The sequence below is a fragment of the Lithobates pipiens genome, unplaced genomic scaffold, assembly GCF_037356315.1.
Source record: "Lithobates pipiens isolate NorthernLeopardFrog02 unplaced genomic scaffold, aLitPip1_a1.2 Scaffold_3, whole genome shotgun sequence".
Classification (NCBI taxonomy): Eukaryota; Metazoa; Chordata; class Amphibia; order Anura; family Ranidae; genus Lithobates; species Lithobates pipiens.
In genome coordinates, this window is record NW_027507790.1 from 145,626,431 (window position 1) to 145,644,413 (window position 17,983).

Consider the following 17,983-nt stretch of genomic DNA (forward strand, 5'->3'; position numbering starts at 1 on the left):
TGCACTTTTTGAAGATCGTTACGGATAAGAGACACATCCTCACGTACAGCCTGAACGTGACCAGTAAGTAAAGAGAATTTTTGATGTGCTAATTGTTGATCTAGGGAATAGGAAAGAATGCCCAAATTGGATAGGCTACAGAAAAAAAACATCTAGTGGGACTTTAAAGGGCATAGACTTCAGAAAAGATAAAGTTATATTTGTAAAAAAGGGTCAATATTTTATTGGTAAAGGATTAAAACAGGAAGGTCAAGTGCAAAACTAACACAATACAATCAATGCGATTGCAGTGATACACAGAAATTACAAAGCGAATAACCATAATGCTGTTAGTGAAACATACAGAGTAATGTCCAACGCGTTTCAAGATATAACATTGTTCCTCTTCTTCCATTCTTCATGAATGGTTATGATTAAACAATAGTATCATATGAATATAGGATCATATCCTAGACACCCGCATCAGTTAAAACCAAGGATTTTCGCCCCATATGTTAACCAGGAGTCCAGAGGGTAAGGGGCCGAGAGATCCAACTCAGACTACCCACAAGGGACACAGAGCCAACCCCAAATGGAACTCCACACCATGGGCCAAAGATCTAGTTAGTCTAGGCCTTTAAGGTATGGAGAGATGGGCGGAGAACTCCAAAATATGTATAAGGCAGCAGGTAATGATCTAATCACAATGGTCACATATTTGGAATTGTGCAGAAGGGTATTCGCAGCAAGACCTACACTCCATAGAACCAAAGCACTGTTCATGCTTTTTTGGGTGCTTTACTCTTTCATATATAACATGGTAGCTTATTTTAAATCAGCTATTGTAATCTCTATAATATAAAACAGATCAGAAAGTGAGACTCCCTTCTAAAAATGCATCTAGAGTGTAAATTTGGAAACAAGTTTAATTCCATGATATACAGCGGGTATAGAAAATAATCTCCCCCTTTCAAATAATCGCACCTTCTTTCTTTGCAGCCAGAAATGAAGACAGACACAGTTTTCGTTTTATCCAGCTATATTTACTAGTGCAGTTTATAACAGCCAAGTGAAAGATACAAAACCAACATGTCAGAAAAAAAATTCAAAAGCAGAACCAGAGTTGGAAAAAAGGATTACTTCCTTATGCGAGTATTTTGTTGAACCACCTTTTGCTTTAAAGTATAACTAAAGGCAATTTTTTGTTTCGTTTTGGGTAGAGTTGTTTTCTAACAATATATCTGGTGGAAATCCAATAACAGCTCACGATCCAAATAACACCATTCCTACAATAAAGCATGGAGGTGGTAATATCCTGTTATAGGGGTGTTTCTCGGAATCAGGAACTGGATCACTTGTTAGGATAGAAGAAATGGATGGGGCAAAATACCTCAAATTCTTGAGAAAAATCTGCTGTCCTCTGCCAGAAAGTTGTCAATGGGAAAAAGGTTTACCTTCCAACATAACAATGACCCAAACTACAAAGCAAAGAGGTAAAATGTCTTTGCATGGCCTAGTCATAGCCCAGACTTAAACCACATTGAAAATCTGTGGAATGACTTGAAGACTGCAGTCCATAAACAGTCACCATCAAATTTAACGGAACTTGAGTTCTGCAAAGAGTGGGCAAATATTAAGCATAAGTTAGTAGAGACTTATCCCAAGAGACTAAAGGCTGTATATAAAGCAAAAGGTGGTTCAACAAAATACCAACAAAAGGGGTGATCCATTTTCCAACTCAAAGATTCTGTTTTTGATTTTTTTTCTCTGACATGTTGGGGTTATATCTTTCACTTGGATGCTAGAAGTTGCACTAATAAATACAGCTGCATAAAAACAACCTGTGTGTCCTAATTTCAGGCTGAAAAGCAACAGAATGTGATTTGAAAGGGGGTGATTCTTTTCTATACCCACTGTATTATAAATTCAGGAAAGACTGTACAGTCAAGTCTGTAAACAAAGTAACACTGCTCAAGGTTGGTCTGCTCACCAGGATCCTACACATTTCCCATCTGGATGCAAAGCCCAGCTCATCATACTGAACAATAGGAATATAGAGAAATCCGGACGGCTGCATGCCGAAATAGGACCATATTTGTTGATGCATATAAAACAGCAACCAAACCCCGTGGGGTAACAGAGGAAAGTCAACGCATTTCATGATTCTCTAGCATTTAAGGTGCTATTAAACCCAGGAGCCTGCATTCATTATATCTGGTCTCCCACAGTACACAAAACATGGAAAGGCAATACATTTTAGCAAACAAACTGCGAAATACGTTTCTCATCAGCAGTATATAGCAGTCTTGTGATTTCTATCAGTGCCTGGTAAAGCTTGGAGGAGTTGTCATTTCTCCAGGATTGTCCAATCAGGATACAGGACCCCCGACCCTCTGTCGGGACAGTACTGATTACATGCACCCTCCCAAGGAAAAAAAAAAAAAAACACCTCTAGCAATACACACCAAAACTGAGCATGTGCAGCTTGATTCCAGTAACTGTCTTATCCAGACCTGTTCGGGAGTCAGTAGGAGGGGAGGATCTGTGCATACATGATCAAAACAGCCTTTTAAACACAATGCTGAGGATTAACCCTTTAGGTTCCACAGTTTGTGTAACAAGCATGCTTTAATGCATATACAGACTGATTTTACTGTTGTGGTTTTAGGATCACTTCAATCACGACCCAGCAATCAGGAGAGACTCTCCGCTTTATATTGCCAACATCAAACAATGGTCAGCTGCAGATAATCCATCCATAGATGCAAATGAACCATACTGTCTAAAAAAAAAAAAAAAAAAAAAAAAAAAAATATAGAAAAAAGCATTTGCTTGCTGTTTTATATGCATCAATAAAAAATGGTCCTATTTCAGAGTGCAGCCGTCCAGATTTTCGCCTCATTCATATTGTACAGTCAAATAGAATGAAACTGGATAATAAAAGAGCAGCTCACAGAGGAAATCATTTCTATGATTCTGTTGGCAAATCTCTGTGTTAGACTGACAGTATTGCACAATCTCTCAGAGCCATTATTACCTCACACTGCTGGCCCTCAGTCTTCTATTGGGCAAGGGAACACGGGGTGAGAATATTAGGACAGATTTTAAAACTAGTAACATTCAAATAGATTTAGTGTGCTAAAGTGAATACACTAGATGGTTCTGATTACAGTAAAGTGGGTCTGTAGAACCAGGAATGTAGTAGTGATGATCTTGCAGCAGTGTCTCGTGCTTCATTCTGAGGAAGTGGCCATCTCTATGACACAAACATTTATGGTGTTCTATATATATATAGTTTGTGGCCAAAAAACATCTACTTGAAAGAGAACTTCAGTTTTTTTCATTTTAAAGCTACAGTATTTGTAGCTGCTGATTTTTAAAAATCATGTGCCTGGGGTCCAGCACTGTCTCTCTGCAGACAGCTCTTCTTTAAGTGTCCCCAGTGACGCCATCTTGGATATGTGAGTAAACCATGGCTTTCTGAGGAACCACAGTTGGCTGCCCACTGAGCACTGGACAGCTCACCTGGCAGTTTGTGAAAGGTCCAGCAGCCTCCTGGGACATGTGATGGGGCAAGGGGTGTCATCCTTGCCTAGGCAAGTGTTCCAGAAGTGAGCACGGGTACTGATAAAAAAAAAAAAAAAAATATATATATATATATATATATATATAAAAATAAAAAAAAACCAAACACGGTACTTGCCCCCACCCCTCAAAAAAAAAAAAAAAAAAAAAAAAGAAAACTAACTCATTTGCACGCTGGGGGAGGAAGCAAACCAGTAAGACTTCAATTATTGAGTGAAGTTTGCTTTCATAAAGAGAGTTTCCAATCACATCTTTTGCCGATGGCCACTTCTGCTGACAGCTTTCCCATTTTTGGCTGACCAAAGATCTTTCATCATAGAGACAGTAATTAGACACTCAGAAGAGGAGAGGGCTATGACTGGCAGTAGGAACGTGGGATGTCGCATTACTAGACGATCTTCCTAGAGTGATTGAAATCCTCAGCAAATTCGAAAGAATATTGAAGGTGAATAAATAAATTGCTCATAGAAAGGAAAAAATGCTGCAATTGATTTGCCTGTGTTTTTATGAACATTTTGTTTTAAGTTGGTGACAGGGTCTCTTTAAACCAGTGAACCATCTGATCCCTCATATACGCGACGTATGCAGAAATAGCTTTTCACATGTCACAGAGCCAATTGAAAAAAAAAAAAAAAAGGGACCCACCTATATTTTTTCCCTGTGCGCAACAGAATGATTTGCAATGTCAAACAGACAGTAAAATCTGCTAAACATCTGATGATTATCTCTGCTCATCAACCCTACATCTCCCAGCATTTAAAATCACTTACATCTTCATATTGTGAAAACACACATCATTTAACGCTGTGCAATCAAGTGACAAACGGTTTCAATGTTCTCTGAGTGGGGAAAGGCTCGGTGGCATCATTGTGAACAAGGAACTAATCAAGGGATGCGATAATAAGACAACTGCTTAATGTGAACTAAATTAAATGTAATGCAAATATGATGCAAATGAATTACAGTATTAAAACAAACACACACATTTGGCTTGCAGGGTTACTGGGAGTTGCACGGATCTCAGAAGATTCCCAATAAGAAATTCACATCTAAACAGTTTCTCCCTTGTGTTAATGACAGAGCACACCGAGAGGCTGAGAAATAAGGGGAAAAATGGCTAAATTGCATGGAAATGCAATTTATTTCCTATTACAGGAGAAACAAAAAGAGTTTCATAGCTACCATAATATCCTTATGGTCCTTTTCCTAGGACCACACCAAGGCACAGCATTTTTTTTTTTTGGTCTTTTTTTAAATTCCTGCCTTATGAACCTCTTAAAAAGTTATACTAAACCCAGGACCCTGCATTCACTATATCTGGTCTCCCACAGTACACAGAACATAGAAATGCATTTTAGTAAATATAGACTGCCAAATACACTTTTCTCAGCAGCAGTATATAGCAGTCTTGTGACTTCCAGCAGTGTCCGGCTGAGCACAGGTTAAAGCTTCTAGGAGGAATTTTCATTCTTCTCCGACTGTCATATGAGGCTGCATGACCCCTGACCCTCTAGACAGTGCCCTGTGTTGATCACATGCACCCTCCCAAAAAATTAAAAAATCTCTAGCAATACACACCAAACTGAGCATGTGCAGACTGTCCCCAAGGCTCTGTACTATCAGGAGATGGTTTGGGGACTGTATCAAGAAGGGGAAAATCAGAGAAGACAGGATCAAACAGTTTTTTTTTTTTGCTTTACTGCATATACAGACTGATTTTACTGTTGTGGGTTTAGTATCACTTTAAGCATACCAAGATTACGGTCTTGGTTCCATTTATAAAAATTTGGGGGCGAGTAGCAACCGCTTTTCACCCAAGTGGGTGGGTTCCTCCTATTGAGAATTGGGCAATTGACTTCAATTTCCCTGCCCCTTTGCCATCCCTTTTTTCTTTCCCTATGTCCTCTTCTCTTTGCTTTTCCATTCCCTTTCCTTCTTTTTCCTCTTTTCTTTGTTTTTACCTCTCTAATATCCTCTTCCTCGGCTTAACGCCTCTTCCTGCATTACATTTCCTAAGATATCCTATGCAACTTCTACATCTATGCCCCTTGGACTTACCTGGAAGACTACTATGACCTTGGTTTTCAGGTCCCTACCTATAATTTTCAGCTTGTTGAACCTAAAAAGAGGCCCTCATCTAATATACCTTGGACTGTCTCACTTGTTATTGCTAACCTTGTTCTTCTGTATGCCATTGACCATCTGTATACATCCTCATCAACTTAATTTACTTTATTGTCAACAATGTTAGCTTGGTTTATTCCTCAATAAACATATGTAAAAGAAATATATGTGCAGGAAACAAAAACAAACCTAATTTTGAGATTGGATAGTTAATGCCAAAATATTGTGTATAAAATTCCAGCAGTTTCGCTGCTGCACTCAGAGCGTACTGTGTCTGATTGACTTTTTGCGGTATGGTATAGACAGATACCTGTTAATGAAAAGAAAAGAAGACAGACATTGGACATTTCAGCTAAGTAGAGCTTAAGGTACATCTAAAGACTTTTGTATGACAGTTCAAACAAGTACCAACATCAGTGTCTCCCTATACTGTGTGCATCAATAGAAACACACAGCCCCATAGCCTACGATGGAAAGGAACTCCCTTGTTCTGCTCGCCTTCTCCCCCCTTCCTTCTTCAAGCTGACAGACTGACTGGAACATACCCAGTCTACTGTTAATGCTTTCCTGCGAAGACCAGAAGTTCAAAGAAGCAGCCCTGAGAGAGCAGGAGCTCGCAGCATTGAAAGTTGAAAACTTCAACTACTGGTGGAAGAATTTTAAAAAAGTAGTTTACTGGGAAATGTTTATTTTATTGTAGTCAAGCTAAAAAATAAATAAAACTGAGGGTTTAATACTACTCCTGAGCTTCCGGAAGCCCCAGTTCCTAGGTGCAAACAAAGCAAAGCTGGGCCATCTATTTCAGGCAATGAATCACATTTACAGATTGAAAATAAGAACATGCAAGAGGAAGTGGACAGGAGCATGAGAACAACACAGGCTTCTAAGCTGCTCAGACTGAAATCTAATAAAATCAAAAAGAGGTTTCTGCAGGGCATGTAGGTTACTGCTTTATAGGGCTGTTGGCAGTATACTTGGTGTAAACTATCCTTTAAATTTGTATCAAATCAGGCAGGCCTTTGCACTACAAAACTCTAAAAGATTGTACAATCATTTTTTAAAGTGTGTAGTGCGCTTATATGGATGCTTGCAAATATTCTGCAATTGTTGAATACAATAGGTCAGGGGTTTTCAAATTTTCTAAACAAAAGGCCAGTTTACTGTCCTTCAGACTCTAGGGGGCTGAACTGTTGCCATTAGGAGTAGAAAAGGACCCGACATCAGTGGGAAAAAAATCATGCCCCATTTGTTTCAGTGGGAATAATTGTGCCTCATCATTGGTGTCAGTGGGAGGAATAGTGCCCCACCTTTGGTGTAATTGTGCCCCATTGTTGGCTTCATTGGGAAGAATAGTGCTACTTCATTGTTGTCAGTGGGGAATTATGCCCCATTGTTGCTATTAGCAAATTAAACAGTGCCCCAATGGCCAGGTAAAAGCGAACAAAGAGCCACATGTGGCACCCGGGCTGCAGTTTGGAGACCACTGCTATACAGTAACATTACACTGTGGGGCTGACTTACTAAAACTGGAAAGTGCAAAATCTGGTGCAGCTTTGCACGGTAGCCAATCAGCTTCTAACTTCAGCTTGTTCAGTTAAGCTTTGACAAAACAACCTGGAAGCTGATTGGTTTCCATACAGAGCTGCACTCACTTTTGCCTTTTCCAGTTTTAGTAAAACCAACAGTATTTACTATTCCACTAATACGTAGGTCAAAGAGGTGAACTTTCATCGGCATATTACATCATGTAAAGTAACTAAAAAGGCACATTATTTTTTTTGTTTTGAATAGAGTGGAAAGGAATAGGAACACCTCTCAGGGTTTTATTGCTATCTGTGCCCCTGTTAAAGAGATTCAGCCCTTCCATCTGTCCCGTTTACTGTTATTACCAAGAGTGAAAGCAGAACACCAGAACAGGTATATAGATGGGAAATCTTCCAATGGGGACACTAGTTCTCATGACTCTAGTGACACAGGGGATTCCCTCTCATTTCCTGCTTTGGCTATGGGACAGGAAGTGAAGGGAAATCTTATCTCCCAAATGGGACAGGGGTTCCCTTCCTTACACTATCCAAAATGAAAAAAAAAAAAGAAAGTTTTGATCCTTCTCTGCTGCATACCCCCTGTGTACCATACTGAAGTAGCACTGTGGCCCTGGGGCAACCATTACTTACAAGAGTTCCATTTGTTGTAATGGTAGATGAATTCTTCATGTCAGACACAATGAAAGCAACAAGGTAGGTGCTCATTTTCACACTGGTTGCAAATTCATCAAGAAACAGCCCATTTGAGAGTTTGGTTGTGCTTGTCTGCAAAGAAACAATTGGTTAGCTTATCTGATAGGTTGTAGGTTAGAAGAAATGATGCTTAGTAGTTGTATCAATGCTTCCCAAATGTGGCTGAAGTGGTTAACCACTTGCTTACTGGGCACTTAAACCCCCCTCAGTCCCAGACCAATTTTCAGCTTTCAGCGCTGATGCACTTTGAATGACAATTGCGCGGGCATACAACACTGTACCCAAATGAAATTTTTATCATTTTTTTCCCACAAATAGAGCTTTCTTTTGGTGGTATTTAGTTACAGCTCGGAGTTTTATTTTTTGCTAAACAAACAAAAAAAGATGCAAAAAAAAAATCATGTTTTAATAGTTTGTTATAAAATTTTGCAAACGGGTCATTTTTCTCCTTCATTGAAGTGCGCTGATTAGGCGGCACTGATAGGCTGCATTGGTGGGCACTGATGGGCTGCATTGGTGGGCACTGATAGGCATAGTTAAGGCGGCACTAATAGGCACAGATAAGGCGGCACCGATGGGCACAGATAAGGCAGCACTGATGGGCAAAGATGGGCACAGATAAGATGGCACGGATGGGTGGCACGGATGGGCACTGATAGGTACCACAGATAGATGGGACTGATGGGCACTGATAGGTGGCTCTGATAGGTGGCACTGCTGGGCACTGATGGGCGGCACTGCTGGGCACTGATGGGCGGCACTGGGGTGCAGCACCTTTGAGGCAGATTGTGGGCACTGTGGGTGGCACTGTGGGTGGCACTGTGGGCACTGACGGGGGGTACTTACTTTTATTCAGGATGGCACTGCGGGAGGCAGGTGGGCACTGGCAGGTGGTCCCTTGTATTGCTGGCCGTGATCGGGACTGATGTCCCGATCACGGCCGCCGGTGATCGGCTTTTTTTTTTCTCCTCGCGCTGACAGCTAATAGCCGATTACCGGCTCCGTTCTATCACATGATCAGCTGTCATTGGCTGACAGCTGATTACGTGATAAGGGGTCGGGATCGACCCCTTGCACGGATCGGTGTTCAGGCGAGTCTCATGGACTCGCCGATCACAGAGCGCGCGCCCCTCAGGGGGCACGCAGGCCGCTCGTACACGGGACGACGTCAATAGACGTAGTCCCGGAAATGTAGGTCCGCGCTAATGCCGTCATTTGGCAATAGCGCGGATCCCAAGTGGTTAAAGAAAAAAAAAAAAAAAAAAAATTCAATAATATATATATATATATATATATATATATATATATATATATATATATATATATATATATATATATATATATATATATATATATAAAAACCCTTTTAACTCTTTGCTGAAAATATGCACAAGCTTAAATGCCCAGGCCACACAATCTTTTTAAAGCTGAACTCTAGGATATGAAAATATTGTATAAATACAATATCTGTATACAAAATCTGTTTTTTGAACCTGAATTTTGGTGTGCTTTGTGCATCTCATTCATATCTGTGCAGTAATCCAATGTGAAATTTTGCCTCGGTGTAGGAGCTTCTTGAAATAAAGACCGCTCCCTGCTGCGCTCTCTCCCTGTGCAGGGTGGTTGGTCTCATCTCCGCCCCTTCCTGTAGTTTTCTGTAGACAGCCTGTAGTGGGAGGAGCCTCACACAGCTCTGCTTCTGGACTGACTGCGAACAGTACAGTTATGATGGCACTACTACTTTTATAAGAGAAGATCTGGATTTACAAATGCAATTGGTAAATCCAACCAGGATTTAAATGGTTTGTGGCTATTGAGGAATCTATTTAAACAAAAGTCGTGTGCCTAGAGTCCAACTTAAATATGTTCCAGCTTATTATGCTGCTTTCTTATTCTAAAAAAAAACAAAAAAAATAACACATGTCAAATGCAACAGAAAGAGTTGAGCACCACTGTAATTGCCATAGCAGGTGTACAGAAAAGGAAAATTAGCCTACAGAGAACAACTTAGAGTCCCTGAAATGTTAAGAAATAGGAGGCAATATGCTGCAACAATGAAGTTTCTCTTTAGAATAATTTGTGTCGTTAATTAAAAACAGTAACTTCTATATGTGGCTCTATGGCTATAAGCTTAAAGTGATACTAGTTTTGTTTTTTGTTTAAAAATAACAAATATGTTATACTTACCTGCTTTCTGCAGTGGTTTTGCACAGAGCAGCCCAGATCCTCCTCTTCTTGGGTCCCTTACCGGCACTCTTGGCCCCTCTCTCTTGCCCCCACAACAAGCAGCTTGCTATGGGGGCACCCAAGCCAAGCCACTGCTCTGTGTCCATTCAGACACAGGGCTGTGGCCCAGCCCTGCCCCCTCTCTTTTCATTGCCTCACTGACTTTGACAGCAGCAGGAGCCAATAGCGCCCGCTGCTGTGTCTCAGCCAATCAGGATGGAGAATCCTGGGCAGCCGAGGTTCTCGTGCAACATCGTTGGATTGAGATGGGGCTCAGGTAAATATTAAGGGGGTTGCTGCACGCTGAAGTGTTATCTTTGTGCATAGAACGCATTAAAATAAAAAAACTCTCTGCCCTTAGAATCACTTTAAGGTATAAGGGAAACTGTTTAACATTACTCCACTCAAATACGGTTGAAGAAAATGTTTAGGAATTGCAAAAACCATTTTAACTCAAATGGACCTCAAGGGATCAACACTAGCATTCCTGGTTTAGAATTGGTTTGTCTTAAATTGGTACTAAACCCACATTATAAAAACAAAATGAATAAATAAATAAATAAATAAATAAATAAATGGTGCATTATATGCTGTTCATACTCAGTCACTACAGCATTCGTTTCTGTATTGTGCAAAAAAAAAAAAAAACACTGGTTGATCCTGCTGTTCTGTCTCCCCCTTCTGTTCATGTCCCCAATGCAGCAAGGGATTTTGCAAAGCTGTGTTGGCAGCTCTGCACATGCTCAGTTTTCAGTGAGTTTCTATGCTGAGCATTTCCTCCCTATTACATCTGAGCAGTCCATGTTACTATAGAGTCACACATGTGGGCGTATACACAGTGGTAAATGACAGCCCACTCCCTCCCTCTTTCTTCATACCCACTAACCAGCTAAACACAATGGGGACAGGATATTGCATGTAGATTGATGGAGGCTTCACCTCCCTCCCATTCTTTGACACAGGCTGGATGGGGTGTGACACAACCTGTGACTGGCAGAAATCCACCTACATGATGTTCTTGCCAAAAAATAATAAAGATTTGATTTATTTATTGATTTATTGATATTCATTTTTACTCTGCATACCAAATACTTTTTTTTTTTTTAACATGTTACCAGCAGAAAGGGACTAGAAACTCCTCCAGCTTATGTTACCCAATAGACAAGCTGGGAAAGAGCTGGGTCACGTGACCGTTGTAGATCGATTTTTTTAGATTAAAATAAATTACATCCGCATAAATAAATAGAAGGGAGAAGCGGCAGATCATGGCTGAAGAAAGGATAGCCCGAGGATCTGAACCCACTGTGTGTGGTTAGAAGAACATAGATAAGCAGCAATAATTGTTGCACTCAAAACAAATAGTGGAACGTTTGTAAAGCAGGTATGCCAATTTAAAATACACTAGTGGGCCCAACTGTCTGGAATAAATCTCTAAGGGGCCACATTTTGTCTACCAAGTGCCAAGCCTACTTCAGCCCTGGAAAATCAAGTACATTCTAAATCATTATGAAAGGGAATGCCAATTTAACCACTTGCCTACCGGGCTCTTACACCCCTCTTCCTGCCCAGGCAATTTTTCAGCTCTCACTGCTGTTGTACTTTGAATGACAATTGCGCAGTTGTGCTACACTGTACCCAAACAAATTTTTTCTTCACACAAATAGAGCTTTCTTTTGGTGGTATTTAATCACGCTGGGTTTTTTTTTGTAAAAAAATAAAAGACCAAACATTTTGAAAAAAAAAGTTTTAATTGATTTTGTAACCAAGTCATTTTTCGCCTTCATTAATGTGCGCTAATGAGGCCGCACTGATAGGCTGAACTGGTGGGCGTTGATGAGGTGGCACCGATAGGGAGGCACTAATATGCCAGTACTGATGGGCACTATTAGGTGGCACCAATGGGCACTAATAGTAAGCAATGGTGGGCACTGATGATCAGTGTCCTGATTACATTCCTACATGTCCCCCTGCGTGGAGATACCGCTGATCAGCTCTCTTCGCCACACACTCTGTCAGTGTGGGGCGAGGAGCGCCGATTACCAGCACCTCCTTGTTTAAATGTGACCGGCTGTGATTGGACACAGGCGATCACATGGTTAAAAAGCCGCGTACGCGAGTTCAGGGCCGCGCCGTGTCCTAGCAACACGGCACAGCCGCAAATGCAGCGGGCGCGATTGAGCGGCTGTTCTGGGATGCCGTCATATGACGGCATCCCAGAACGAGAGCCCCACTGCCTCACCATCATTTAACGGTGGGTGGGCGGCAACAAGTTCATGATTTGCAATTCAGTTTTTATTAAAATCATATATTGGGAGAGATTTATTAAAACTGGTACACATGAAATCCGTGCATAGTAACCAATCAGCTTCTAACTTCAGCTTGTACCACTTTACAACTTCATAAAAAATAATGTTCTTTAGCAAGGAACATACATTCTACATTAATAATTATGCTACCAAAATTAGGGTGTGCTATAAAATTGCCTCCAGAATTATTCCCATCAGAGGACGCCATGTTGCTGAAGTCCAGAGCCCCTGAACAACAGTAAACCTTTAGGCTATCCACAGAATAGCCTCTAGTGGTTCTGATTTTCAACAGAATGCCAAAAAATGCCACAAACGGAGAACTGAGCACGTGCAGAGCAGGGCGAAAGTGTATTACTGGAATTTAAACAGTATAGACACTTATTTGTAATGTTTAACATAGCTATACCAGCTAAAAACGGACAGCCTAAAGTGATCAAGCAGGATTTCATTTTCTGACTAAAGTTCCACTTTAACCACTTAAAGTGGGGTTCCACCCTAAAGTGGAACTTCCGCTGATCGGAACCCTCCCCCCTTCCGGTGTCACAATTGGCACCTTTCAGGGGGGAGGGGGGTGGAGATACCTTACAAAGACAGGTATTTACACCCACTTCCGGGCATAGACTCCCGTGGGAGTCTATGCCTCTTCCTGTCCTGCCGCGCTGTCTGCTGGGACGCACACGTGTCTCAGAGACAGCGTGGACAATTCCTATTGCACTGCGCGACTCGCGCATGCGCAGTAGGGAACCGGGAAGTGAAGCCGATACGCTTTACTTCCTGATTCCCTCACCTAGAATGGTGGCGGCAGCAGCCGAGAGATCGATCGGCCTTGGCATCGCTGGACCCCGGGACAGGCGAGTGTCCATTTATTAAAAGTCAGCAGCTGTGGTATTTATAGCTGCTGGCTTTTAAGATTTTTTTTTGTAGGTGGAATCCCTCTTTAAGCCCCGGATCAATTGTCAGCCTAAGGACCAGAGCTCTTTTTACAATTTTGCACTGCGCTGCTTTAACTGGTAATTGCGCGATCATGCAATGTTGTACCCAAACGAAATTTGCGTCCTTTTCTTCCCACAAATAGAGCTTTCTTTTGATGGTATTTGATTGCCTCTGCGATATTTATTTTTTATGATATAAAAAGGAAAAAGACTGAAAATTTAAAAAAAAAAAAAAAAAAAAAAAAAAAAGAGATATTTTCTACTTTTTGTTATAAGAAAAAATCGAATAAACTAAATTTTAGTCATACATTTAGGCCAAAATGTATTCAGCCACATGTCTTTAGTAAAACAAATGTCAATAAGCATATATTTATTGGTTTGCGCAAAAGTTATAGCGTCTACAAACTAGAGTACATTTTATCTCATTTCTTGAGGTGCTAAAATGGCAGGGCAGTACAAAACCCCCCCAAATGACCCCCATTTTGGAAAGTAGACACCCCAAGGAAATTGCTGAGGGGCATGTTGAGCCCATTGAATATATTTTTTTGTCCCATGTGATTGAATAATGACACAAAAAAAAAAAAGAAAAAAAAAGAAGTTTACAAAATGTTGTCACTAAATGATATATTGCTCACACATGCCATAGCTATATGTGGAATTGCACCTCAAAATATATTCTGCTACTTCTCCTGAGTACGGGGATACCACATATGTGGGACTTTTTGGGAACCTAGCCGCGTATGGCACCCCTCATCCCGGATCGCTCCTGAAGCGAAATGGACCGCCGCAGCCAGCGGGAGGGGGTCTGATCGGTCCCCCCACCCGCTGGAAGGCAAGCACGTACATGTACGTGCTTGTGCCTATTGGTGCCATTGTGTCGAGGTACATTTACATGCAGTGGTCCTTAAGTGGTTAAAGTGTAACTCCACTTTTTTTTTTTTTTGCAACAAAACATTCCCTCTGGGTGATCTATGTGCATTACAAGGATTTTAGCCATTTTTATTGCAAATTCCCACCTTTCCTTATTCTGAAGAAATCCATGTGTGTTCATCTGTGTTGAGTGAGTGCAATGGGAGTGATTTCATAATTATCAACCAGCTGCTGCAGAATCCGGCCTGTAATGAGGACAATTGCTGGGCCTACATCCCTTTAGATTGATTTCCCACTGGGAATATCTCACAAAAAGAGGGGTGCAAAAAAAATAAAAAAATAAATCTGACTTGTATCTTAGTGCAGACTTCTGAGAAAACAGTGAGCTAATCGCGCAAGCAGGAAATTATGTTTCTGGGGGGCGTTCCGTGCACATTCTGTGTACAGGTCACCTCCAGGTAGCCATACTGCATTGCCAATCAGTGCCCATTGGGGCTGCATATCAGTGCTGCCTATTGGTACCCATCAGTGCTGCATATCATTACCGCCTATCAGTGCCCATCAATTCTACATATCAGTGCCCGTCAGTGAAGGGGAAAACAAAATTTTATGACAAACTACGAAAAACTCATTTTTTTTTAGTTTGTTTAGAAAAAATAAAAACCCCAGTAGTGATCAATCACCACTAAAAGAAGGCTTGATTTGTGGGAAGAAAATGCTAAAAATTTAGTTTGGGTACAGTGTTGTATGACCGCGCAATTGTCATTCAAATTGTGAAAGCGCTGAAAGTTGACAATTGTCCTGGGCAGGAAGGGGCATAAGGTGCCTGGTACTGAAGTGGTTAAATTGTCTAAACCTTAGCAGCCAAAAGATTAACGGTTATTAGTAAAACTCATAGCAGAATTTCTTTTAATTTGGACAGGCGAGTCGTACAGTGTAATGACAACTGTATATAGGACTTTATGTGATATATCAAGTTCTTTTTTTGTTGAATCCACCCCCTCTAAATATCAAATCACTGGAGGATTAAGAACATTAAGAGCCTATAAGCTCCCATCATCAAGATAAGAGAGAAACAAGATTACCTTGGGCATGTTTGATAAAGCAATATGCATTTCAGTTCTTTTGATCTTCACTCGGAATGTGGATTTAAACGCTGGTTCATCAAAGCATGGAAAAGCTTTTCTTGCTGCAAGAGGCTCAAACTGTGTCGCTGCAAGCCACTTTTTGCTGCTAAACATGAAAGTAAACATTAGCATAATGTCTTCCCATATCCCTGTTTAGTCTGATAATGGCTATTGTAGCACAGGTCACATTACTGGAACATACAGGAGGCATTAGACATGTTTGTTTTCTAATAGCACAGCATTAGACTAAAAACACCCCAGAGAGCTCATACTTCCTTTTACCGCTACAGCAACATGTACAAATGAATTATATGTAAACATGCGTGATATAAAATTCAAACATGTTTAGTAGAACTGAACAAACAACTATAAAACTGTGGATTTTTGTTCCAATGCATCAGCCAGCTCACTATTGGAATTTAACTACGATGCATGGTTCAGCGAACGTCAGTTATATGCATTAGATGTTCAGTAAACATATATATTTTTTATGTTATAATATCACATCCTGAATTTTTTTTTTTTTTTTTTAAAGTGACAATATTGCCTATCAACAGCTCTGAAGCCACCTATAGACTGCATTGATTTTATGATCAGTCTAAACACATAGATAGATTTGCACTGGAGGTATAGGAAAAGGCCAGCAATGAGAAGCACTATAAAAAGAGCGAAATATATATTCAAAAAGAGCAAATATTTCTGGCCACATGTATATGGGATATATAATTAGTAAAAATGACAATACTTTAATAAACAAAACTACATTAACTAAACTGTTGACACTATAACACCTTTGGGATGAATTAGAGTGAAAACTGAGCCAGACAGTCCAACATCAGTGCCTGACCTCACAAATGCGCTTCTGGAAGAACGGTTAAATAATCCCACAGACACACTCCTAAACCTTCAGAAGAGTTGAAGCTGTTATAGCTGCAAAGAGTGGGACAACGCAATATTGAACCCTACGGTCTAACACTGGAATGCCATTAAAGTTGTGGAACAATATTTTTATTGAAATAAGTATAACATCTTGACAAACATTGCCCCGTGCAGGGGTGCAGTTCAGTGAACATAACCATTTGACTTTTATGGGTATTAGCTGTCTACTGAGCGACCTTATGGGACAACCCATATATATTTTGTCAGGGCATGGGGGGCCAACTAACTAGGGCCCAAGATGCAGGTGCACTGGATCACAGCGGAGGGAAAAGCATTTATTGGTCCGATGGATCCCCCGCCACAGGTCAGGATGACAAAAAAAAAAAAAAAAAAAAAAAATTATAAACAATGGCGGACGCTTGCCAACAAGCGGTGGGCCCTAAATCAGAGGATCCAGGGTTAACCTAGAACAAAGTTAGACCAATGGCAGCCATAGGCATAGTCTCAGTTGCAGAAGAAAAAAGAAAGTAGGTGTCAGAATAGAGAGAGAAAAGGAGCAGGGGAGGGTGGGTCCTGCAGGAGGGGGGAAGTGACAGGACCACACTCAGGTGAGGCTCAGACCGCTCAGGTGCAAAGTGGGAAGAGAATAGGACCACCAAGGTGACCATACTTTAAGGAATTTAGAGTGAGAATCATTTAAAATACTCTACATTGTCTCATTGATCATGGTGCGCTTCACCATTGCAAAACGGAACAGAGGACCTCTGCCAAGCTCTGGCTATAACCAGTTTGGCCACGATAAACAAATAATTTGCCAGTTTCTGTTGGCAAGAAAACAAGCCCTGAATCGGGTAGTGCAACAAGGCAAGTTTAGCATCTCTGCATATGGGTATATGAAATAAGGAGTGTAGGAGTCCAAAACACCCTGAACCAAAACCCTATGAGAACAAATGTGTACTACAATCGCCCTATTGGTCACACCCTCTAAAGCATTGGTCATTATAGGATGGATTTGTGTTTGCTATCTGGGCCGGGCCGTGTTGAAGGAGCATTTAGCCACAGAGAACCAAGCTTTGTTTCAGTCCTCTGGTTCGATAGAGGTCTCCAAGTGCCGTTCCCACCGCAACTTATAAAGATGCGGCCTCGGGCAAGTCTATAGCGTTTAGACAAGAATAGATTCACCGGGTGGGGGGGGGAATGGGAGGAAGGAGGCAAAAGGTGTTCAAAAAAAATGTTTTTTTGGAAAGGGAAAAAAAGGAGTTGCGTCTCAACAAAGATCGTCTTAGTTGAGCGAAGTGATAGAATTCCGCCAAGGGCATCTCATGGGTATCCTGGAAAGAAGACCAGGAGGGGAGAATGCAGGATGAGAGAAAACGTTGGTGGAATGCGACACCCAAGGACATTGAAAAGGATAGGATCTTATTCTGCAATAATCTTGGGAAAAAGGAAGGGACATGAACCAGAAGAGTACAGAAATAAAAGAACTTTGGGGAGAATGGTTCCCTTGACCGTGTGGATGCAACCTATCCAAGAGGGAAACCGCCAGGATTGCATTAAGGGCGTAAGTGATTGCAGCAAGGGATAGTAGTTGGTGGCAAAACGGGATGAGTAAAGGAGGAGTCAACATGACGCCAAGGTAATCCAGGGAGGAGGACTTCCATCTTTTATGGGAAAAAGGCTTGTAGCAGAGCCACCAAAGAGGGTGGTAAGGTAATGTC

At 41.1% G+C, this 17,983-nt stretch overlaps 1 protein-coding gene across 2 annotated transcripts in view; it reads right to left on the minus strand.

Moving 5' to 3' along the window:
* Window positions 1–17,983, minus strand: part of LNPEP (leucyl and cystinyl aminopeptidase) — a 204,165-nt gene that overhangs the window by 114,468 nt on the left and 71,714 nt on the right. Inside the window, exons 3-5 of one of the 2 annotated variants that reach the window (XM_077462351.1) lie at window positions 15,345–15,489; window positions 7,863–7,997; window positions 5,878–5,998 (exon numbers count right to left, since the gene is read on the minus strand). In XM_077462351.1, the coding sequence (XP_077318477.1) occupies window positions 5,878–5,998; window positions 7,863–7,997; window positions 15,345–15,489 (401 nt within the window). Of the gene's footprint in view, window positions 1–5,877; window positions 5,999–7,862; window positions 7,998–15,344; window positions 15,493–17,983 lie in introns of both variants that reach the window. The other variant, XM_077462350.1, reaches the window with a different exon arrangement.